Source organism: Phodopus roborovskii, unplaced genomic scaffold (assembly GCF_943737965.1).
Source record: "Phodopus roborovskii unplaced genomic scaffold, PHOROB, whole genome shotgun sequence".
NCBI classification, from domain to species: Eukaryota; Metazoa; Chordata; class Mammalia; order Rodentia; family Cricetidae; genus Phodopus; species Phodopus roborovskii.
This window is the reverse complement of record NW_026125506.1, coordinates 3,129,212-3,154,009: the sequence shown is the minus strand read 5'-3', so window position 1 is coordinate 3,154,009 and position 24,798 is coordinate 3,129,212. Positions and strand designations below refer to the sequence as shown.

At 53.8% G+C, this 24,798-nt stretch overlaps 2 protein-coding genes across 2 annotated transcripts in view; both read left to right on the top strand.

Moving 5' to 3' along the window:
- Cmklr1 (chemerin chemokine-like receptor 1) overlaps positions 1–14,452 on the top strand; it is a 36,728-nt gene extending 22,276 nt beyond the window's left edge. Inside the window, exons 2-3 of the mRNA XM_051176446.1 lie at positions 10,866–10,956; positions 12,300–14,452. Coding sequence (XP_051032403.1) covers positions 12,302–13,420 — 1,119 coding nt within the window. The 5' untranslated portion in view covers positions 10,866–10,956; positions 12,300–12,301 and the 3' untranslated portion in view covers positions 13,421–14,452. The remainder of the gene's footprint in view (positions 1–10,865; positions 10,957–12,299) is intronic.
- Sgsm1 (small G protein signaling modulator 1) overlaps positions 1–24,798 on the top strand; it is a 641,040-nt gene that overhangs the window by 277,040 nt on the left and 339,202 nt on the right. The gene's annotated exons all lie outside the window — the stretch shown is intronic.

The window sequence follows — 24,798 nt, the reverse complement described above, 5'->3', positions numbered from 1 at the left end:
ATCTGTGTGATTTCCAGACACCTGGGGCCCCATGCCCTGTAGCCCCTAAGTGATTCTGGAACCACCCACAAGAGCCAGGGGGTCCCTTCTCTGCTCTGAGTAAATGGGTCTAATGGTCAGACACCCCAGCCTGCAGTTGTTCAGGCTGGGGAGCCTGGGAAGAAAATGCTGTGGGAGCCTGTGCTGGTCACATGACCTCTCTGAACCTGAGCATGCAAATCTATGACACAGGGGCAAGGCTTTCTGTGAAAGCATAATGTGTATGGAGCTCTGGGGCCTAGGATCTGGGTACATCAAGCACATGATAGTGCAACTCTCCCATCCCGTGGCTTAGAGAGGGCCAGTCACCCTCCCTGGACCGCAGTTCCCAGCCCAGGACAACCTCTGAGGGACTTCTCAGTTCCTAAAAGCCCTTTGGTGGCTGAGCTATCACCCAGCTGGACTGTCAGTTGGGGCAGTGGGAAATGGGGACAGGAGCCAGACCAAACACACGGGCCATTTGGAGCTGGAGAAGGGTTTCCAGTTCCCTCCCACACCCCACCCACTGCCCTGATAAGGCCCAGCGTTTGTCCTGGGGGCTGCTGCTGCTGGAGAGGTCAGCATTTACTCAGAGGGAGGGGGAGGGAGGGAAGGAGGAGGAGAGAGGGAGGGACCAAGGGGGAGAGAAAGTGTGTGTGTGTGTGTGTGTGTGTGTGAGAGAGAGAGAGAGAGAGAGAGAGAGAGAGAGAGACAGAGAGAAGCAGCTGCCTGGAGGGCCAGGTGTGTACAAAGGTGAGGGTTGTAGGTGAAGGGGACTTGGGTTGGCTGGGACTGGGGCCAGGGAGGGGGGATTGCAGAGAAAGACACAAAAACAGGCGGGGGGGGGGGAGGCACAGAAGCCAGCAGGAGGGACAGGAGGCTAGTAGGTCCCCATGCAGCTCAGGGGCACAAGAAGGGACAGAAACGGAGTGGAAGACGGACAGACATCTGCTGCCCAGATGTCTCCTGGCCCTGCCATCCTCCTCCCATGGGTGTGTGTGTGGGGGGGCACGGGCCAACAAGAGACAGCAGAGGTGGCACTCTGGCTTCTTAGGCAGCACAGGCTTGTATTGCCACTCACCAGGTAAGATGGGCGTGCGTGCATGTGTGTGTGTGCGCGTGCGTACGTGCATGTGTGCGTGCGTGTGTGCATGTGCGTGCGTGTGTGCGTGCGTGTGTGCATGTGCGTGCGTGTGTGCGTGCGTGTGTGCATGTGCGTGCGTGTGTGTGTGTGTGTGTGTGTGTGTGTGTGTGTGACTGGAAGAGTGGATGAGCTGCCGGCTACTGGCCCCAGCCTCAAGTGCCTTTCTGGTGAGGTGGGGACCACTAAATGGGATGAGGATGGAAGAGACATGCATGTTCCTGTCTGCTGTGGCCAGGCACATCCCAGGGTCTACATCAGTCTCACGAGCCCTGCATTCATCCTTGAGAGATGGGAGACAATGACTGCCCCTCTAAAGGGCATGTCTTCAGTGTGACCAGAGGCATCCCTCACATGGCTATGCACTAGAAGCAGAGTGATCAGAGGGAATCGTAGGACATCAAACACCATGGCATCTGTCCCGTGGGGGTCCTAAGAGGTTCTTCTAAGGCCAAGGACATAGGGTCCCTGTGTGTCAGCGTCAGATATTTTGCAGACTCCCGGTTAAAGCCCCCACCCACCTCTGCATTCCCTGATAAGCCAACTGGTTGATTGGATGTGCCTCTCTTGATTGAGTTTGCTGTGTGAGTTTGGGCACACGGCTTAGCATCTCTGTGCCTCTGTCACCTCTTTGTACTCAGTGTGGGATGGTGGCCAGAGTGTAGCAAGGACTGTGCACATGGCAGTTATCGAGGAAGAAGGCGATGATGTCTGCCTTAGGGCTTTGTTCTCTGTGGCTGGTAAAACCAGATGTGGCTATGGGCAGGAACAGCCTTCTGCCTAGGGGCCCTGCTGGTCCTTCAAGTCCTGGCTTGCTGAGGATGCCCTGATGTGGGGACACTGAACTGTCCCTGTTACCTTCCCTGGGCCACCCCAGCCCAGCACAGAAGGCTGTCGAGTATGGCTCTGAGGACGACTTGTTTGGTTTTCTGTCTGCTAGTGTAGCTTGGTTGTAGAGTCGTTGACCCGGGTGTCCAGGTGTGAATCCCAGGCACGGGTTTGGGGTATCTGTTCTTAGGAGGTTTTTCTGGCCTGCAAGAAAGGTGAGAAAAATGAAACCCTCTGCCATCACACCCCTGCCAACTGCTTGTGGCCTCTGTTCTACTCACAATGCCCTTCTTCAGGCCTCTGGGCCTGGCTCCTCAGGAGTACTCCCCCCGGGGAGGCTCCCCCTGAGTGCTCCTCTTCCTCCAAGTACTCCTCCCCAACTGCCCCTTCGAGTGCTTCTCCCAGACTCCTCCCCTTCCAAGTGCTCCCCCTGAGTGCTCCTCCCAGAGTGCTCCCAGTGTGGGTCTGTGTGTCACAGGGTCCCTGCTGTGTGCTGCAAAGGAGGGCACTTCCCTTCCTGCTCTATGGGGCTCACAGCTCCTTACGGAGGCTCAGTACCCCTGGGTGGGGACCAGGCTCCCCTTTCTCCTGCCCCCTCCCCCATGGTGGGCATTCAGGACTTCCAGCACCCAGCCTTTGGCAGAGGTGCCTGTGTCCTGGCCGGGTCTTTAGAACCTTGACTGTTTTTAAACACCAGTGTCCCGGTGGACTCTTGCGCCCAGCCCCTAGGACTTGGGGCTCTATAGGAGGACTGACAGATGGGGAGGACCCGGAATGCTGGTGGGGGAAGGGACAGGAGGCGGACAATGCAACCTTCTGGAGCATGGAGGGTGGCCTGCCTTGTTTCCACAACGTGGCGGTTTATACTGTGCTGTGACAGGTATGGGTGAGCCCGGGGAACCCTTTGGATAATGCCACACCCCGGCTCCGCTGACTCCCAGCCCTTCTGTCCTGCTCCAACCCAATTTTCCCCGGCCTGCTTGGCAGACATCCCCTGTATGTAGGAACCCTCCCTCACTCAAGTGTTTGCTTGTGGAGGAGGGCATGCCTGCTTGCAGAGCAGGCAGACTGTGTGTGGAGGGCTGACTGGGTGTTCACTCACTGCCGCTGGGTGCCTGAGGCATCTCAAGCTCTTACCCCAGCATGCCTGTCATGTCCTCCTCTCTCTTGATCTTCAGCTTGGTGTGTGTTTGATTTAGGGACGTCTTTGTCTGAATGTCATCTCTTCCCATTTCTTGGCTGTTTTCCTGTCGGGGTTGCCTGTCCTGGGGGTCCTTGGCCATTCTAGACAGCCATTCCTCTTTGGAAGTAGCGTTCTTCTGATCGTGTGTGTGTGTTTGAGTGTGTGTGAGTGTGAGAGTGCAAGTGTGTGTTAGTGAGTGTGTGAGTGTGTGAAATTATGTGAGTGTGCGTAAGTGTGTGAGTATGTGAGTGTGCGCAAATGTGTGAGTGTAAGTGTATGAGTGTGTGCAAGTGTGCGAGTGTGTTAGTGAGTATGAGCGTGAGTGTGCGAGTGTGAGAATGTGAGTGTGAGTGTTAGTGAGTGTGAGACTGTGGATATGAGTGAGTGTGTGCGAGTGTGAGACTGTGTGCAAATGTGTGAGTATGTGTAAGTATGTGATTGTGTGCAAATGTGTGATTGTGCAACTGTGTTTGTGAGTGTGAGTGTGAGAGTGTGTGCGCAAGTGTGTGAGTGTGCAAGTGTGCATTAGTGAGTGTGAGAATGTGTGAGTGTGTGCAAGTATGCGAGTGTGTGTGTGTGTGTGTGTGTGTGTGTGTGTGTGTGTGGTCCTGCTGTAGTCACTTCTCATCACTGGGGATTTCCCATTCCTAGAAGCAGCTGAAATGACGAAGGGTCTACTTCAGTTTATGGTGTGAGGGGACACAGTCCTTGCTGGCAGGGAAGGCGTGGGGTTCAGGGTTCCATCGGAGGCAGCAGTGGCCTGAAGCAGAATCTGGGCCCAGGGAACATTTCAGTTCTTGATGTGTGACCTGGGGAAGGACCCACACTCAAAACTGGAAGCTTGGTTGCTACTGAACAATGCTGCTTCTGCAATCTTGTACATAGAATTGCAAAAGCATCACGTGTTAAGGCACAGGAGGGCGGCAGCATGGGTGGCAGGCGCTAGAACCTCTAAACCCTCAGCTTCCTCATCTTTCCTTCTTTCTTCCCTTCCCTCCCTCCCTCCCTCCCCCTCCCTCCCTCCTACTCTCCCTTCTCCCCCCTCCCTCCCTCCCTCCCTTACACACACACACACACACACACGCACACACACGTGTCCTTGGCCTGGGCAATCCCACAAGTGAAGCTCCCTTCTCAAGTGACTGGGTTGTGTCCAGTTCGCAGTTAACCCTTAAGAAGGACACCAGCCTTCACACCAGCCCCCTCACCCCCAGGCTGAACCTCGGGTTGGCACAGACACCCACAGGGTTGAGCAGTAGGCTTGACAGTTCCATGGCTGGTGGTTGTGAGGCCAGTGTGTGTGATGCTGAAATGTGGCATCAATCTGTTATTCCTACATTTCCTTCGTCCAGACTGACCCAAAGAGCCTCAAAGGTGCATGTCCACCTCCCCCCCCCCACACTGTTACTTGGCCATCCTACACCAGAGCTGTGTGTGTGCGCGTGCACCTGTGTTTGCCTGTGTCTGTGTGTGTGCCTGTGTGTGTGCATGTGTGTGCCTGTGTGTATGTGCACCTGTGTGTGTGTTTGTCTGTATCTGTGTGTGTGCCTGTGTGTGTGTGTGCATGTGTGTGCACCTGTGTGTATGTGTGCATGTGTGTGTGCGCCTGTGTGTGTTTGCCTGTGTCTCTGTGTGTGCCTGTGTGTGTATGTGTGCATGTGTGTGTGCACGCGCCTGTGTGTGTGTGATGCATCCTGGAGGAAATGGGAGAGAGCTGCATACGGTGTCTTTTGACTGTGGGCCCGGAACTGTTTTAAACACACATATGTAAATGGGGAGGCAAATGTGATGCTGGGTTTGTTCCCTCCCAGAACCCAGAACCCACTGCTCGGAAGTGTGAGAAAATCCCCTGCAGCCACACAATGTTCGGAAGTCAGAATAGAGCAGAGCAGAAGGAGGGGCAGTGGGCGCCCTGGTTTGCTCTCACTGACCTGAGGGGACAAAGCAGAACCAGACCGCATTGTCCTCGGGGAACCGGCCATCTGCACACTTGTATGAGGCAGCCACAGTCTGCTTCTACTGCAGGACGGGCCCTGCCTGTGCTAACTACCGAGGGAGCTGGCCTGGAGTCCTGGTGCTTACCTCCTAAGCTGAGAAAACAATAGGAATTTGTTTCTTTGCAGCTGTGGGAATGGGTCAGGTGGGCTCACCCAGGGGGCTCCTCCCATCTCTGGTGGCTATAGGTGGCTGTCTGGGTTTCATCATCACGTGGCTTCATTTTCTAATGTCAAATGTCTCTGCCATTTTCTCTCCCTCTCCCCCCCTCTCCTTACCCCTCCCTCTCTTGGTCTTCCTTCCTGGTGTTCCTGTCATTTCATTTAGGACCAGTTCTAATCAGGACGGTTTCCCACAGCTATTTTTGCAAAGACCCTCCCCCCCCCAGATTTACAGACTGCAGTGGACACACTTTGTCATTCCAGCCACTGCGGGGGTGGAGGACGGAAGACCCCCCCCCACCAAGGATGCTTGAACCTGGTTTTCAAGGGTGACTTTGAAGGTGGGGAGGGAAATTTTTGTCACTTTGCGTCTTGGGGGTTGCCGCCTGCACTGCCACTGGTCCTGAAAAATGTCCCACATCCAACTTCTCTGTTTCCATCGGAAGGCGCTGGCCTCCTGGGCCTTGCCTTGGCTTTTTCCTGGGTTTTCTCCATTGAGCTCACGGGGATGAGCTGGGGCCCTTGGCCAGATGCCTGCAGGGCGCCTGGGGCTGTTCTCCACTGCAGCAGCTCTTTAGCCTCAGCGTTCAGGCTCTGATGATGTCCAGCAGGGGTGGGTGTTGTCATCATTCCATCTCCCAGCCCGTACACTGAGGCCCAGGAAGGGGGGTTGATTTCAGGGCCCCTCTGCTGCCACCTCCTCCTTGCGTCTCTTCCTAGGGATCCTGTGTGTTCCTGACCTCAGCCAGATGGTTCTGGAAGTTGGGGAGGGTGAGCTCCTTAGCCAGGAGAGGCAGGGCTTAGAAAAGTCGGACAAGAGGAAGTGTCTTAGCCACTGTTATGCAGCTGCCCTGAGACTCCGTATAAAAGAAAACATTTAACTGGGCTCTTGCTTACAGAGGTCTAGTCCACGGATATCAAGGCGGTGAGCACGGCAGCATGCAGGCGGACGCTGGAGCAGTAGCCGTGGAGAGCTACGTCCTGATCCGTAGGCAGAGAGGCTTGGCAGGGGCTTTTGAAACCCCAAAGCCCACTCCCAGTGACTCACCTCCTCCCATAAGACCACTCCTCCTAATCCTTTTAATCCCTGGTGTCTAACTAAGCTTTCAGGACGAGAGCCTGCGGGAATCTCATTATTCAAACCGCCGTAGGGGGAGGCACCCTGGGGGCATCAGGGAGGGTGTGGACAGACTCAAAATAAAGCGTCCTGTGTTCTGGAAGTGAGGGTGGAGGCTGGAGCGAGCGGCTGAGCACGGTGCTAGCCGCAGCCCCTCGCCTTCTTAGAGCGGGGACAGTAGTGGGTTCCCCTGGGGGTGGGTGGAGGCCTTCCAGCCAGTGAAGTCAAGGGTGCTCAGCCCAATGTCTGGACGGTTGCGCACACGCACACAGCTGTTGCTTATTATCACAAGGAACTGAATCGTGCAGAGTAGGGTGAGGCGCTCGAGGACCCGGGACCGGCCGAGGCCAGCGAGGACAGCTGCAGACCCACAAAGTTAAGGGAGAATCTGCAAAGGCCACCTCGAGCATCCTGGTGGCCATAGGAAAAAGGGAGATGTCATCACAGATCATCAAGACAAAGGGAGGGACAGTTCTTCAGGGGAAGCTGTGCTGCTCTTCACTCACTGCTTTCAGCGACGAGGGAGGAGGCTCAGAGAAGGCAGATTTGCGGAAAGCAGGGGGAGGCGCTGAGCTCTTACGACTCCAGGCTAAAGCTTGGGAGCTTGGAGCAGGTGGGACCGGGGTTGCCCACTCCTCCCAGGAGTAGAGGTGGAGCGGAGCGTCCTAGGGGTCAGGCTCTGCTCGCACTTCCCAGCTGTGTGGCTACAGGCCAGAAGCTTCACCTCTCTGGACCTGTTTCCTCATTCACAAGGTGGGGTTTTCCCTGTGGGGCCATCACAGAGGTGTTGGTCCGTGTTAGCTATGTGGGATGCATGTAAGGGTGACACTTCTTTACCCCCCCCCCAGCTTCCTGGTGGCAGGGGGGGAGGGTGTGAGGAACTTGACAGGAATGCTGTGGCTCTTGGACATTGGCAGAGGTCAAGCACCATGGTCGGTCATCGCACACTGTGTTCTGGGCAGGAGGGAGGTGCTCTTTGATAGAGGTTAGGAACCAGCAGTGGCCAGCCCTGTGATCACATCCTGGCTCTGTACCCAAGCAGGAAAGGCAGATGGACTGGAACATGCCATTCCTCAGGCCGCTCTGGCTGGCCTTTTCCCATCTGCCGTGACAAAGGCCACCAGAGGGGGCATGAAGGGCAGCAACATGCCAGGCCAGTTCTCAGCAGAGCCAGCCCTCCTTTCTGCTGGATTTTTCCATCCCTGGATTTGACCAGCCATAGATGCAAAGAATTTTGGAAAGCCAGATGTGGTAGCATATGCCCGTAATGCCAGGACTCAGAGGCAGGAGGATTACCAGTTTGAAGACAGCCTGGCCTTCATAACAAGATTCTGTCTCTCAAAAAACAAAAACAAGCTTTAAAAAAAGGAAAGAAAAGAAAAGAAAAATAGAAAAGGAAAAGAAAGAAAGAAAGGAAACCATTAGGTTGAAATGGCTTGTGTTCTGAGCATGTGCGGTGTCTCATTTCTTGTCACAGAGTGCTATGGTACAAAGGCATGCACACAGCATGTCTGTGACATTGGACATTGAACTCAATCTCCAGGAAACTTAAAAAATCTGGTAGAATACATGTTTTTTGAGACAGGGTTTCTCTGTGGCTTTGAAGGCTGTCCTGGAACTAGCTCTTGTAGACCAGGCTGGTCTCGAACTCATAGAGGTCTGTTGTCTGCCTCCCGAGTGCTGGGACAAAAGGCTTGCACCACCAATGCCTGGCTCGAGTGCATGTGGTTTTATGTGCAAACATGCCATTTCAGAAATGGACGTGAGGGTTTAGGTATCCCAGAGGTATGTGGAGCCAGTCCTGACTTCACACTGGAGTTAGTCCTTGGGGCCTCCCACAATACAGGACCTATTGCCCTGTCCCCTTCACATCCATTTTACAGACAGGGCAACTGAGGCATTGAGATCACTGACTCCATCCGGGACCCCAGGAAATCTGTACAGCTCAGGTTATGGGGTCTAGAAGCATTGGGGGACAGACAGAAGGTGAGGGGCTTCCCCTCCCCCCGCTTAGGAGAGCTAGGGAGTGAAGGCCACATTAAGAGAACCTTCTTCTAGTAGGATGAACCATGACAGACCTGGCGAAGGGATGTATATGCCTCCCGAGCCATCCCTGTGGCCCTGGCTGGGAGATGAAATGACACAGCCTCTGACCCCAGCTGCTCCGAGCCCAGCCTAAAAACCAGACATGATGTCATCTGGGTCATCTTCCTACGGCCAGCAGTGTCTCTGAGTCCCTTGTGCCACGATGGAGGCTGCTGGGTGGAGCCCTCTCCCTCCTCTGAGCCTTCGCATCCTCATTTGTGCTCACCCTTTACTCCCCACTCAGAGGGGAAAGCCCACAGCTCGCTCCCAGGCTGAATGCCAGCCCCTCTTACATCTCGGGATATGTGGGACTAGCCCCGATCCAGGGCTACCCCTCTGTCATCCCTGTGTGTCCACTGTGGGGAGAGATCCCAAGGAAGCTGTGTCCCATGCCTGGTACCCTGGGTTCCACAGGCTTCAGACGGCTTTCTAGCCCATCTGCTCCCCAAGTCCATGGCAGCTTCTCCAGGGTTGAAGTGGGACCGTCGCTAGGGGATGATGGGCTCACACAGCGAAGAGCTTGCTCTGCAATCACAAGGACGTAAGTTCAATCCCAGCACCCTGAGAAAACGAAATGAAGCAAAAACGGTGTAGCAGCACCAATCTGAAATGCCTGTATCGCGGAGGCAGGGGCAGAAGGGTACAAGGGCCTTGCCGGCTAGCCAAACCCGTAGACTCCATGAGCTCCAGGTTCAGTGAGAGACCCTGACTCAAAAAAAAAAAAATGGAGAGAGATTGAGAATGACACTTGATTTGTACCTGTGTCCTCCACACGCAAGCTTACACACATGCATGCTCATCCATGCACGTACATAAACACACACACACACACACACAGAGGGAGAGGGAGAGGATCACTGAGACAATGCTCTGTCCAGTCTCTCAACACCTAAGAGTTGCAAGTGGCCCCTCATGTTGTCATTGACAGTAAGTTTCCCAACAATGGGGCTTCTCTCTTTCCCTCCCTCTCCCCCCTCCCTTCTCCTCCCCCTCCTGGACCAGAGATGATGAACCCACAGGTGCTGGGTGAGTGAGTGCTCACATGCTGGGTGGGTGCTCCTCCACGGTGGCACACCCCTTCATTCTAACTGTCTCACTCCTGGGATGTGCTCCCAGTCTACAAAGCATGGTGACACCCGAGCTCACATCTGGGTCGCTTGGGCTCAGAGCCCCAGCGAAATTCTCCAAGTGGTTTTCATTTAACCAAAGTGTTTGTCTGTAATGAGAGGCCAAGCTCAAGCTACAGAGGAGCAGCCTTGAATGCAAGGGAGCTGGCTGGCTGGTAAAAAGGAAGGCTGTGCCTGGCAGTCTCCCTGGGGTTAGAGTCCATTCATCAAGACCGGAGGGCTCCGCCAGTGGAGATCAGAGCCTTCAGTTCAAACCCATGCCCTGCTGGGCAATCGGGTTTCACTCCTAAGTTGACGGCTTTCTGTGTACCCTCGCCGAGCCAATCGCCCAGTAACCTGATGCCATTGTTCTCTTAACACACTGACACATTCTGTGATCTGGATGTCCCTGATTTGTTGATGGGGCGCCTGAAGCTCAGACAGAAGTCATACTCCACAAGTGCACAGCTGGGAGGTGACAAAAGTTAGGTTTGAACCTTGCACCTAACCACTGCCTCTGGCACCTCCGGGTTCGCAAACCCTCAGGATACTGTATAGAAACCCAACTGGGTTGCTATGGGGCTGATGCAGGACCAGCTGGCCGCCTGCCCCCTGGCAACGCTCAGGGTTTGTGTGGGTCACTGTCCCCACACAAGGCCACCAGATAAGGAAGGTCTGTATCTGACTCATGGTGCCCACCAGGCCCAGACAAGGCTTTTCGAGCCTCGGGTTTCATGCTTTTTTTGGAGGCAGTCTTACTATGTAGCCCAGGCTAGCCTCGAACTCACGATGCCCCCTGCTTCAGCCTCCCCCTTACTGGATTATCAGCAGGAGACATTTCTGTTCCCCATATTTCTAGCTTTAAAAAAAAATCATTTACTTATTCATTTGGCACATGCGTGTGGGCCTGAATGTCTCCACCTTCACGTGTGGAGGCCAAAGGACAATTTTGGGGACTCACTTCTCTTCCTCCGTGTGAGTGGGTCCCCAGAACTGAACTCTGGTTGACAAACTTGCCCAGCAAGTGTCTTTACCGCTGAGCCATCTCACCCACCAGCCTGCCTGCCTAGTTTCCATACTTTGTAAAGCAATGCACTTGTTTTACAATGCCTGCTGGGAAGAGGACCTGGGAAGACCAGATGATATGCAGGGATGCATCCTTGGTACCTGGCAGGTTCTGGAGCAGTTATCCCATCTGGGTCTACACTACCTCCTTTTCCCTCCCTTGCAGGCATCTCCTCCAGCTGTGCATAGTGACCAACTGGCTGGAGACTCGCACTGGAGTTCTGTTCTGCAACAGTGAACACTGAAGGTCTCCAAAGGTAGGCACTCATGTCTCCACAGGGCCATCAGCAGGGTGGGGGCAGGGGAGGGTGCGATGTGGCTGTCCCCCGAGGCTCTGGGCATGTGAGCAGAACCAGGTCACAGCAACAGGCTCCTTTCTCCACTGCACACAGAGTGGTGTGATAGCCCATGCCCTAGGGGGTCTTTGAATGACTAATTGCCTCACACAGAGACTGGGAGGGAGGAAGGAAGGGTCCTTAAGAGGCTGGAGAGACTTGGTTTAGGAACCCCACCTTCTCCTGTGCGAGGGGTGAGTAATTTTATGATTGTCCTCGTTGAGATTTGTGTTAGTTACTTTTATATGGCTGTGATGAAACACCACGGCCAAGACAACTTATAAAAGAAAGCCTTTAACTGGTCTCACTGTTTAAGGGGGTCTATAATGGCTGAGTGTCTCACAAGCAGGAGACTTCGAGAGCACCTCACCCCGGTGACACACCTCCTCCAACAAGGCAACCCCCCCAGTCCTTCCCAAACAGTTCCATCAAATGCGGATGGGCATTCAAATGTATGAGCCTGTGGGACCCATTCTTGTTCAAAACCACCACAGGGTCCCTAACCCATCCCACCTCTGCAGGTTCAGCTTGCTTGGGGTCAGTCTCCATCTGCCCTCACTTTCCTACTTGGACCTGTGGGGTCCAGATGTTACCGTCTATATATGCTGACCCTTATAGTAGTGCGGGCTTACAGGATGGCTACAGATGTTTGTAAAAGAAATAAAGTAGGCCAGGTGTGGTGGTGCATACCTTTAATTCCAGCACCTGGGTGGGGTGGTGGGGTGGTGGGGTGGTGGTGGTGGTGGAAACAAATAGATCCCTGTGAGTTCGAGGCCAGCCTGGTCTACAGAGTGAGTTACAGGTCAACTAGGGCTGCATTCTGAGACTTTGACTCAGGAGAAGTGGGGGGGGGGTAGAGGGAGGAAGAGTAGTAGGAAGAGGAGGATGAGTAGGAGGAGGACTGGGGAGGAGGGGTAGGATGGGAGACTTAGGAGGAGGGAGGGAGGGGGAGTAGACAGAGGACTGGGGGAGGGGGAGGGGGAGGGTTGTCAGTACTAAATGAACTAATGAACTTCATGTCCCGTGTCTCCTCTGACATTGCCCTCCGCCCTACACATGCACCTATCTACATGAGCACATGTACACGCACGTATGACCGGCGAATGAACACAAAGCAAAGAAAAAAAAAATGGCAAAGGGGAGACGGTTGGCTTACCGCCCTGGCCTTGCTCAGACGGTGAGGAGGAAGTGTCTGGTCTTGCCAGGCAAGGCCTCAGCACCTGCCCGTTGAGGTCTTTAGCCCACGACTCTGTCTTCCCTTGCAGAGATGGAGTACGATGATGCCGCCTACAACTATTCCAGTTACAACGATGAGTACCCTGACGACTTTGGCCCCATCGTGGATTTGGAGGAGGTGGATCCGCTGGAGGCCAGGGTGACCCGTGTCTTCCTGGTGGTGATCTACAGCGTGGTGTGCTTCCTCGGGATCCTCGGCAATGGCCTGGTGATCGTCATCGCCACGTTCAAGATGAAGAAGACAGTAAACACCGTGTGGTTCGTCAACCTGGCAGTGGCTGACTTCCTGTTCAACATCTTCCTGCCAATCCACATCGCCTACGCCGCTATGGACTACCACTGGGTGTTTGGGAAGGCCATGTGCAAGATCAGCAGCTTTTTGCTCAGCCACAACATGTACACCAGCGTCTTCCTGCTGACTGTCATCAGCTTCGACCGCTGCATCTCTGTGGTGCTCCCTGTCTGGTCCCAGAACCACCGCAGTGTCCGGCTGGCCTACACGACCTGCGTGGTCGTCTGGGTCCTGGCTTTCTTCTTGAGCTCCCCATCCCTTGTCTTCCGGGACACGAACAACGTGAACGGGAGGATAACCTGCTTCAACAACTTCAACCTGTCAGCCGCCGAGTCCCTCTCATCCTCTCTTCACTCCAGAGGAAACCCTGTAGGGTTCAGTAGACACACGGCGGTCACCATCACCCGCTTCCTTTGCGGGTTCCTGGCCCCTGTGGTCATCATCACTGCCTGTTACCTCACCATCGCCTTCAAGCTGCAGCGCAACCGCCTGGCCAAGACCAAGAAGCCCTTCAAGATCATCATCACCATCATCGTCACCTTCTTCCTGTGCTGGTGCCCTTACCACATGCTCTACCTGCTGGAGCTCCACCACACGGCCATGCCGGGCTCTGTGTTCAGCCTGGGGTTGCCCCTGGCCACTGCCATTGCCATCACCAATAGCTGCATGAATCCCATTTTATATGTGTTCATGGGCCATGACTTCAAGAAATTCAAGGTGGCTCTTTTCTCCCGCTTGGCCAATGCCCTGAGTGAGGACACTGGACCCTCTTCCTACCCCAGTCACAGGAGCTTCACTAAGATGTCATCATTGAACGAGAAGCCTTCGGTGAACGAGAAGGAAACCATCGCACTCTGAGCCTTACTTGGGAGTGCCCTCGCGGATGCTGTAGCCCAGGGACACCCAGGGACACCCAGGGACTTGTCTCCTGGAGTGAGTAGTTTTGAGTGGGATCCCAGTGTGTGGACACTTCCAGAAAAACGGAAGGCAGACCAGTCTGAGCCTCTGGAGTGGAGACAGTAGGGGACCAGCTTTGACGGAATGAGACAGGAAAAAGGCAGGGTTCTCCGTACGGGCACAAGATTTCCCTATGTGTGATGCACAGTCTCTGTTGTGGGTGAGGGAATCAGAGCAATCCCATTGCAGACCTGGTACAGCCATGTGGCAGTCAAGACAGCAAGCCCCGCCCCGCCCCCGCCCCGCCCAGGCCCCGCCCCGCCCCCGCCCCTGCCCCACCCCTGCCAGCATTCTCCAAGATCTTGACTTTAGATTTCAGATGAGCCGGGAAAACCAGGAACTGGGGGGGGGGGTGGTCGATGGAACCCTGCAAGGGCGCGGTGGACTGTGGGTAATAATGGTGCTGGTAGAGAAACAGAGATATGGAAAGGCTGTCTCTGGGGGCTCAGCTGTGACGATGGATGAGTAGCTAATCTGAGTCCTCCTTGAATTACACTTCCCAGCTGAGGCATTACAGTCCTGTGGGCAGCTGGTGGGCAGGCTCTCCTCCCCAGATCAGACACTTTCTCCTGGCAAGGAAGCCGAGGGAAGGGGAACCGGCTCACCCAAACCAACGCCACACACTCCCGGTCCACGACAAAGACCTGAGCCTAGGCCTCTGCCTGGCTGACTTTGATTTGATAGCCTGCATCATTTAAGGTTTCCCACACAGGCCCAGCGTTTCACATGCATCTTCTCACTTATTCTTTACAGAAACCCCGAGTTAGGTTCTTACACATACGAGGAGTCAGAGGCTCAGAGAGGTTAAGTAACTGGCCCAAGGGGACCCAGTTAGACGCTGGCAGACTGGATTTGAACCCAGTTTCCTTGGCTCAGGGGAGATGTGGGGTTGGGGTTTTCGCCATAAACGTGGGCTCTTCACTCCATCCGCGTGAGCATCTTTCTTTGTTGTTGTCGTCTGTCGTTTTTCACGGCAGGGTTTCCCTGTGTGGCTTTGGAGCCTGTCCTGGAACTCACTCTGTAGACCACGCTGGCCTCGAACTCACAGAGATCCACCTGCCTCTGCCTCCCGAGTGCTGGGATTAAAGGTGAGCGCCACCAATGCCTGGCTCCGTGCGAACATCTGAATAGTCTTTATGATGAATTGCACATTGATTTCAGAGTAACCCAACATGGAAGAAGAAGAAGGAAGGAAGGAAGGAAAGGGAGGAAGGAAGGAAGAAAAAGATGTTCTGGATCCCCAACTCCACCTCTGGCTCCTGTCACACACACCCTGCAGTCTGCTGGGCAGGCAGAGGGAGGCGCCTGGCAGGGGCAGCCTCTCTGGGTCTGTGGCCTTCTGGCCCCCAGCAGCTGCCTTCAGTTCTCTTTGAAGCCACTCCTCCATCAGGGTGTGATACACAGATGCATGGCCTCTGGCCTGGCCAGTTACTGAACTTTAGGCTGCTAGGACTCACAGTCAATCAGGAGACAGACCGTTCCTCCCTTGCCGGGGCCTGAGATGAGGCAGCTCTGAACTGATCCAAGCTGGAACCTCTGATTGCTTCAGAGGGCCCGAACTTACAGGGGTTGAGTGAGCAGAGGGGGGTTTAAAAATAGCCTTGTGTTGCCATTGTCCTCCCCGGGGCCACAGATGTGCCACCGAGGCATGCGGCGGGATGGGATTCATGTCACAGAGGCACTTATCCGTGATGGGGGGGGCCTCATGGCCCCCTGGACCATAAACTTCCTGGACATCAGGGTTGGCCAAGCCAGGCAGGGGACCAGGAAATCTTGTTGCCATTGGAAAAGCTGACAAACGTGGGCTGTGTATGTGTGTGTGTGTGTGTGTGTGTGTGTGTGTGTGTGTGTGTGTGTGAGAGAGAGAGAGAGAGAGAGAGAGAGAGAGAGAGAGAGACTAGCAGACCCTCTTCCTCCCGGCTGTCATGTGCCAGAGCACTGAGTAAAACCTTCAGTCTTATTCTAGTGGCTCCTCACAGCCACCCCCACCTCCCAGGACCTCTGTGTAATCCTTGAAGCTGGCAGACTGCGGTGCCCCGCCCATGCCCCAGGGCCAGAACCTTCTCTGGGCCTGGGACCCAGCAAAGTGTCTCGCTGATGCCTCCTGGGTGGGCGATTGGCCGAGGGAACAAGAGAAGGAGACAAGGTGTCCACGGGCAAGAAGGGGGGACCGTTGGGGTGTGGGGGAGGGGAGCAGAGCCTGCTGGGGAGGAGAGGCTGTGCCTCATCCTGGGGGAGGAGGACACTGTGCCCCTTAGGATCGTGCAGGAAGAAGTTGGGGTCACCCCCACAGCTAGGTAGTGACGTGGGGTGCGTACAGCGGGGCACTTGGAATATGGTGGGGCACTGGGAACAAACTCTGCCGCCGAGACCTCACCTTTGCCAGACCGGAGAAGCCAGATAGGAGGGAAGGAAGGGAGGATGGAGTAAATGCTACCCCCACTTTGGAGCCTCCACCCCCGCTGAGCACCTCCTCCCCACCAGCCAGGCGCTCATGGAACTCTGCTGGGGGTTCCCGTTCAGGGAGGGACTCTGGGGTCTGTGGTTCGTGGGTTCAGATGGCGCTGTCTACCCTTGAGGAGGGAGCCGCTGTGAAGTGTGATGCTGTCACGGAGGGGCCAGGGACGCGTCCTTGGGAAGGGGCTTGTGTTGCCCTGGGGAAGAGTAGGTCCGTGTTGAGATGGCGGGAGGCGCCCCAGTGGTCCAGGCAGAGCTGCATGAGCGTCAGTGCTGAGGAGGGAGAGGGGTCTGAGGGTTTGGACGGCAGCGTGGTAAGCAGGAGGTGGACAGAGGACCAGGGCTGGGGAGACACAGGTGTGGACTGGACCGACCTGCCAGAACTAGGTGTTGAACCCTCCCCCCACCTCTCTCTCTCTCTCTCTCTCTCTCTCTCTCTCTCTCTCTCTCTCTCTCTCTCTCTGGAAAGCGCCAGGGAGAGGAAGATGGGAGGCAGCTGCACAGCAGCCTTAGCAGGAGCCCCTGAGGTCTCTGGACTGGGAAAGCTGGAGAGGGCGGAGGGCTTGGGAGGTCTTTAAAAGCTCTGAGCTTACTCAGGGGAGTGGTTAGCAGGAAGCCAACCCTGGGCCCATCTGTTCGGCACAGAGGTCCTGATGCATTCGTTTGTTGATGAAAATTAATTGTAAATATTATTCAAACGTACCTCCCAGTGGGCAATTACACTCCTCAGGGGAGTTCTCCGAGTACATCGGGAAACCGTGTAAATAACACATACATTAGCCCGGTGCACAGAGGCGAGCTAATGCTGCTGTTGTGGAGGCTGCTGTGGAAATCTCTCTGGGCACTGGGGCTGGAGGTTAGCCTTGGACAACCAGATGTGTCTCCCACAGAGGATGGGTACAACCTGGGCCCTACCCTGATCACTGGCCGGGTGGGAACGTCGAGCTGGTAGGGGAGGAAGACTTGCAGGTGTGGAGATGCCCACCTGGGCTCAACAGCTGCTGTAGGGACAGTGTGATTACCCGGGCAGTGTTCAAGTGTCCGGCAAGCACTCGGGTCTCACGATCTCATCCAGTCTTTACGGACAGAGCGTCAAGATGTGCGCTGAGATCCAGTGCGGTGTCGGTAGATGGGAGAAGAAGTTGAGAGGTTCAGACAGGTGGGTTGAAAACTGAGCAAGGCTGCACAGCTAGTGAGCGCTGAGAGCCAAGCCCTGTCTGTCATCTGTGTGTCTGTGTGTCTGTGTGTCTGTCTGTCTGTCTGTCTGTCTGTCTGTCTGTCTGTCTGTCTGTCTGTGTGTCTGGAGAGCTCTTGCTTTCCCCATCGACATCTGAGGTGGGGCGGTGATGAGTCTGAGGGACTGTGGTGTCCCTGGAGGGGAGGACATGACGCTCACAGGCTCTATCAGTTCCTTTCGGTTTCTGGGCATAGGAGTTCGGGAGGCATCGAGTTAATCCCTTTTCAGCCCCCTGCTTCCCAGGTCATAAAACTGAACAGGATACAAATAGTTTGGGGACCCCCCCCCACATCAGTGAGATGGTGTGACCAAGCTCCTGAGAATCACTTTTAAAATGTCAGCTTAGAAACCCGAGGTTTACCAAGCTGCCCTTTTGGTGGCTAAGCTTCAAGTGCCCGATTTGGTGACCATCTGCCCAGGGTCAAGCAGAACCCTGGCTGAAGCAGAGTCTTGGCAAAACCCACTTTGGAGCAGAAACAAGGTATTTCTAAGACATCTTCACCATTGCCCTGGAGGTGGGTAAGGGTGTCTTCTGGACCAGTGAGGTAATGACAGGGCACTTCCATAATAAAAATCTCAGTCTGTTCATCTGAGATGAGTGTCTTCTGACCTTCCCTCCACACCCCTGCAGATGGTGGTGGGGGGGGGAGAGGAGGCAGCTTTGTAGGCCCCAAGGAATAGTCATGGCAGAATCCACCCAGGGAATGAGCCCTCACAGATAGCCAGGCTTAACTAACGGCTTCTGATGGTGATGACTTGGCAAGAGAGGCTTCTTACTCAGCCTGAGTGGGCTGGATGCATAGCGATCGGGTGGGGGGGGGCTTGAGGAGGTTTTGAAACAACTATGAAAATCTTCCTTTCCCATACTGTACGAGCACTTGGCCCTCATTCATACGGAGCAATATACAGAGTAGTTTTGGCCCAGACTACTCCCAACAACTTTCCATAGCAGAACACACTCAGCCTTTGCTGCCATGGTGCACAGAACCTTGGAGAGCCAGCCACCAATTTCTCCCCCAAAACATCAATTGCTGGTCAGCGGGCTATCCACACTGGCCCTCAAAACCAAACCCAGGCAAACAGGCAGCCGCCACCCACCGCCGCCACCACTCCCCAGGCTGTTCTTTGGGGGATCAACCCGCCTCTGGTGCTGGCTTTACCTCTGCACTCCTCCATTCCCTCAAGCGTCACCTGTTGCTGGGCATGGCGGCTCACTTGTAATCCAGGGATCAAAAAGCTGAGGCAGGAGGATTGCGAATTTGCAGCAAGCTGGACTGCAGATCTTACCTCAAAAGGAAAAGCCCAAACCAAAGCATCAAGTCATCCCCTCACCTCCTCTGAGTGGGTCTGACCCCTGTTCAGGGTCGCAGATTAGATCTCATTTTCCTGTATCACCGTCATCAAAATCTCTTTACTTGTTTATGTATTTAGTTGCCTCCTGTCTGTCCCCTGTTGGGAGAGGGACTCTATCAGGACAGGGACCCATGTGGCTCCCCACTCGCCTTGTGTGGCCAGAGCTTAGCTTGGAAAAGATACCACCACTGGATGTCATGGGATGGGAATGAAAGTCCTTTCCCTTCCATGTGGTCCCTTCCCCTTAGTCTCCTATTGTAATCTCACAACCCCCCCCCACACAGATGTCCCCTTTGTGTGACACATGGAGAGGGTAATCAGATCACTGCAGGAAAATGGAGGCGCTGTGGATCTTCCTGAAGCCACTGGGAACCATGGCAGGGGCAGAGGAGGCTTTCATTAACAGATTCTGCCTCCCTGGGCCTTCTGTCCTGGTTTTCTGATTTATTGCAACTTGGGAATAAACAAAACAGATACCTCCACCCTAGCCCCACACCCTCCCCATTATTTTCCATCTCTTCCAGACCAGGACTCTGGTTAAAGGCTTGGCAGGCATGCCTGTGACCACAGACTTCCTGTGTTTACCCTTCCGCTTGGAAATCATGAAAGAATCGGCCGGGGCATCGAGTCTGTGTTGGCCTTGGATGGGGTCCCCTGATGCCCTGAGGCTCTGCAGCCCAGATGTGCCTGGAGAGACAGACATAGGCTTCTATGCGCCCTGGTTTCCAAGGCACAGATGTTTGGCGTGCTACAGCAAGCATTTGGATAACTGAATGAATTTCTGATTTGATTCCAGATGCTGAAGGAGGCAGGAAAGGGGAAGAGAGGCTTAAGTGTCTGGCTGATAGCATGGACAGCTATTGGTCAGCAGCAGGTGTTTGCAATATAAGGCCACTGATGCTTCACTGGGAAGGACTGACTGGGGATGGGCTCTCATACTTGGTGAGAAGAGGCCAGAGACGATGGCACATCAGCCTTGCTAGGTCACCGTCCTTAGAAGCCTCCGCTTTAGGGACGAGGAAGATGTCAGATCCGCAGGGACCATCTGTCTGCTCTGAGTGCTTGCTGGGCTCTGGGGACTCAGCACCATTCATACTTTCATGAGTCAGTCGGACCTGTGTGTGGACGTGGCAGAGCGGGAGTCCATGTGGGGGTGTTCTGAGGAGCCATGGCGGCTGTCTATCATCACAGGTTCTGCTCCCTGATAAACAAGCCAGATCCCAGGGACTCAAGGCTCACCGGGGAGAAGAAAGGCTTGGTGTTGAGTGGGAGAGAGGAGGCTCAGTTCTTAGAGTGGAGCAGAGACTGATCCTGGAATCCAACACACACCTGACTATCCAACACCCCCTAGCACTATCTCTGGATGGGAAGGGGTCTGGCCCAACACCTCATCCCTCCCCTAGCCCTGAGAATGACCACTCTCACCATAGGAACCACCAGCTGTCCTGCCTGTTGGGATCAAATGCCACTGGTTTCTATCGGCTGGAGGGATGGCTCCATGGATAGGAGTACTTGATGCTCTTGCAGAGGAGCCAGGTTCAATTCCAGACATCCACATGGTGGCTCACAACTGTCCATAACTCCAGGTCCAGGGAATCCTGTTGAGGGTTGGGGCAAGTCCAAAGCTTTCCCCCAAGGCCCTCATGTATAGAGAAGGAACCAGGAATATGCTTGGAAGAACAGGTAATGGCCTAGTGCTAGATCCTTGCAGGGGCTGCAGTTTCTGACCCTGAAATTCAACTTTCTTGCTTACGGTAAGAGGCTACCGTATCAGTCCCAAGGCTGCTGTGTGCTCAGCCAATGATGTTTCTGAGATGCTGTGTTCTCCTTGTGCAGTATTTTCTGATTAGCTTCCTGCTTACTTTGTCCCGTTGTATGATAGTTTCTGATGACCCTGTCCCATTTCTCCCTCGGAAACAGTATATGAGGTGCTGTGCTTCTTAATAAACATGCTTCGTGAGATGTCCTGATCCCAAGCTTTATCTTCTCATCTCCTGGCTGTCTCCCACCTAGGACCCCTCTGTCGGTGAGGAATGGCCTGTTACCCACAACAGCAAATCACTGGCTTCTGTTCAACCAGTGACCCTGTTATAAATCTCATGTTATTCCCCTAGTCTCTTCCTAGGTGTAAACAACTCTTGGAACGGTTTTGTTCTACAAATGTCAGCTACAAATGTGGAGTTCTATGGTCAGTCAGGTCCAGCCCTGCCTACATCCTCTATACTCAATTGGTCCCACAACCCATCAGTACTGAGATGAGCTGTGCCAGCCCATTCTTTCCATGGCTCAGCCTTTTCCTTGTATGCTGGCTGTGATCGCTGCGCCTGTGTTATCTGTGAACAAATCCCAGACAAGGAAGGAAGTGGGTTTTTTTTTTATTATTATTATTTTGGCTCGCACTTCTGGAATATAACCCACTGGAGTTGCACTGCCTTCCAGTGCACTGGTGTCCAGCCCAGCATCATATGTGAAAGGCGAGACCAGGTTTCCATTCACAGGGAAGGAGGGGACTAGGTCAGCACCCATCACCCAGTGATATCCTGTAGAAAGGGGCGCCGGGCCCTGGAAACCACCAGCCTTTCGAAGACACAGCTCTCAGGGGTTACCAGGGAGGGAGACCCCACTCCTAAAACCAGTCTGCTTCTCAGAACGCGTTTCTCCTTGATAGCAACGGTCCCCCTTCTTCATATTAAATAATGTATGGCCTCCGTGAAAATATTAAGACTTTATGTGGGACTGGAGAGATGGCTCAGTAGTTAAGAGCACTTCCTGCTTTTCTAGAGACTGGGGTTTAGGTGCCCAGTACCCACAACCGTTTGTAACTCCGATCCCGGGGGATCTGAACTCCTTTCTGGCCTCTGCTGTATATACACATGGCACACACACACACACACACACACACACACACACACACACACACACACACAGAGAGAGAGAGAGAGAGAGAGAGAGAGGAAAAACACTCACCTGTACAACTGTACAAAATAAAGGTAAAATAAAGCTTTAAAAGTTACAATATATGAACAAGCAAAAAAAAAAAAAAATCTCAAAGCAAAACAAGGGTTCCCATCATCCCCTAGTCCAACCGTGGGTGATCTGTATTTGTGTTTTCACTGATATTTTACAGTCCAGCCTATGTGTCTGTTGTATTTCAGTATCTTCCTGGTTTAAAAAAAATGCATATAGATTCTGTGGTACAACATTTGTAGTCATTTAAAAAAAAATCTAAAAATCTGGCCCCCAAATACTCTTCTGCTCACCACTGGTAATCCAAGTGGTTTCTTAACAGACATAACAGAAGTATCAGTTTGTTTAGCCGGTGTTCTATTGGTGGATATTTAGGCCCTTTGTTTTCTAGATAATTCTAGTGATGATTTTACCCTGCCAGGGCATCTCCACAGCTGCCGAAGCCCATGCCTGTACCCTCCTGCAGTTAGCTGTCTCTTTGCTTCAGGCAGGAGGTTTGAGGGTATGGTCCATCATGGTGGTGGGAGCCTGAGGCAGCAGATCTTGCCGTATCTGCCTTCGGGAAGGAGAGGGAGACAACACAGATGCACCGTCCACTTCCCCTGCTTCTCGGTCATTCTGGGACCCCATCCTGTGAGATGCTGACGTCCACATTCAGGGTGGGTTTCCCCAAGGTTAAGGCTCCCTGGAAACTCCCTCACAGACACCTCCAGAGTCTCTCAGGAGATTCCAAATCCAGTCAAGTTGATGACAAAGACACCAGCAGGCCCAGGTCACCTAGCTTTTGGCTGCCAGCCTCGTCTCTGGGTTCCAGCTCCACTTTCGGGGTGGGGGCGGGGCAGACTGAAGAGCTATCTGGAAGCTTTCGGAGGTGAGCGACTTGGAAATGAGTGGGTGGCTGGGGCTTCCACGGAGGAGCTGAGCACACAGTGTCCGGAATCTGGCCCATTGGATGGATGAGCCAAACAACCATCCAAGCCTCAGTTCCCTCTCTACCAGTAATATTGGGAGTCCGAAAAGCCTTGCAGGATTCCCGTGCACATTCAGCAAACGTAAGCCAGGGGCAGCATCTGTCATGAGGCACATGATTGTCCGATTGTTCTTGTCCTGGGACGCTTGCCTGCTTGATGGGGTCCCTGTGGGTGTCACACAGGGAAACGGACCATGAAGAGAGAGAGGAGAGAGGGTCTTTGTCAGCCTGGACCAGACTTCGGGGAGTCTAGTAACATGTGGTTTGTCCCCGGTATATTTAATCCCAGAATAATTTGGAAAAAGTTTCTGGGTGTACTATAATCCCTGTTGTATAAGGAATCATAATTACATTGAAACTAAACCCAGGGCACAAGTCATTTCTCCCAAAAAAGATGGTTCCTAGAGATAGGCTACCTGTTTATGCTTGAGGGCCGAGGATCTGGCCTGGTCTTAGTCACATAGATGGTACAGAGGTCATTTGGGCTGTTAGTCACCTCTGGGCCTGGTTGTGGGAGCTTGGGGGAGCCTCTGGCTGCCAGTGTCATTTAGATTACTAGTTACCTCCGGGCTTGGTATGGCCAGGCCCTACAGATAACACAGATCACCAGGCTGTTAATCACCTCCAACTCTCAGCTTTCTGGATGGAAGAACAGGTTTTTCACCTTTCCTGTATGAAAGGCAATCCTGTGTGCTTAACATTCCTGGTTTCTCCGGAGATCTGTGGCCTCAAGGACCTTCCTGCTACATCTGGACAATTGCTTCTGTACCTTTTGCTTAGCTGCATTTGCTGGGGTCACTCCTAATTCAGGCTGTTGATTTGGGAAGCTGCACACATCTGCTCACATTATGTTTTTTTTGTTTGTTTGTTTGTTTTTGAGACAGGGTTTCTCTTTAGTTTTGGAAGCTGTCCTGGAACTTTCTCTGTAGACCAGGCTGGCCTCAAACTCACAGAGGTCCACCTGCCTCTGCCTCCCGAGTGCTGGGACTAAAGGCACACGGCTACCACCACCTGGCTCACATTATGTATTAAACTTACAGGAGTCACGTTTCTTCAATGAAGCGAGAGAAGGAAATATAATGTCTCTGCCTATAGCTGAGTGGTAGAAAAATCAAAGGGAGAGAATATATCATTGAGTAAGAGTCAGGACTGTCATGGGTTTAGTGGGATCCTATCACAAACACACGAGGTGTCATCCTTAGTCCCAGAAGTTCCGCATCTCTCTGCAGAAGATTTTTTTATGGAAATAATCAAGTTGAAGGAGGTCCTTGGGATGGGCCCTAATCCAATATGACTAACGCTTCATGAGAAAGGAAGAATTTCAAAACGGGTCCAAAGGGAAGATGAGGCAGAGGAAACTAGGTAAGATGGCCGTTTACCCGCAGGCGGGGAGAGAGGGCACCTTATAGAAGGGACCAATCCCGCAGACAGGAGGCTGGGGACTCCAGCCTCCTATGCTTTGAGAGCACCCTGCTTTGCCCATGGCTCATGGTATCTTGTTGAGCTCTGTCATCAGTGCCAGCAAAGGAATCCAGCCCAGTTGTAAAGTTTTTGTCTGAGTGACACCTGGATGTCCCCAAGTTGCTTCCTCTGGATGACCACGCTATTCTCTGGGACCACAAGCTCCTTACCTCTGGGATGTCACCGTCCTCCCCACCATGTTTTCTAGGGCTGGGGAGGGTGGGTACAGCGTGACACTCCTCAGCAAGCATGTGAGTTGAGCGTTTACTCTCCTGGGGTGTTGCCCAGCAAGGGAGTGGGCGGAAGGAGGCTTTTCTGACATGGTCGACTCCTGGGGTCCTCTAGATGTGAGTTTTAGCATCTCAGCCTCACACCCCATCTGGCTTTTGTTAGAATGCTGCACACAGGTCTGTCTGGATTTTTCCCAGGCCTCCTTCAGGACTGGCTCGCTGGCTCCCAATACACATCCAGGTCACATGGATCCAGCGGTGGGAGGTGGGCTGAACTCCAGAGAACCTTCCAGCTCTCAGAGGAGCCAGGCTTGAGGGGTCCCTCCTGCCCTCAGCCCCCTCTCCTGCCTTTCCACAATGTCTGCCCCTGCTTCCCTACCTTCTCCCCTTTAATTCTCCTGTTGCGAGGGTCAGTCTACATCGAGGCTTGATGGGATCTAGAATCGCTATGGAGATTCACCACCAGGTGCAAGCCTAAAGGATGTTTCCAGAAAGGTTAACCTGGAGAGGAAGACACACCCTGAATGTGGGCAGCGCCATGGCATGGGCTGAAGTTCTGGGTTGAGTAAAAACCAAACAACCTCTAGCCTTCTTCCCTCTCTGC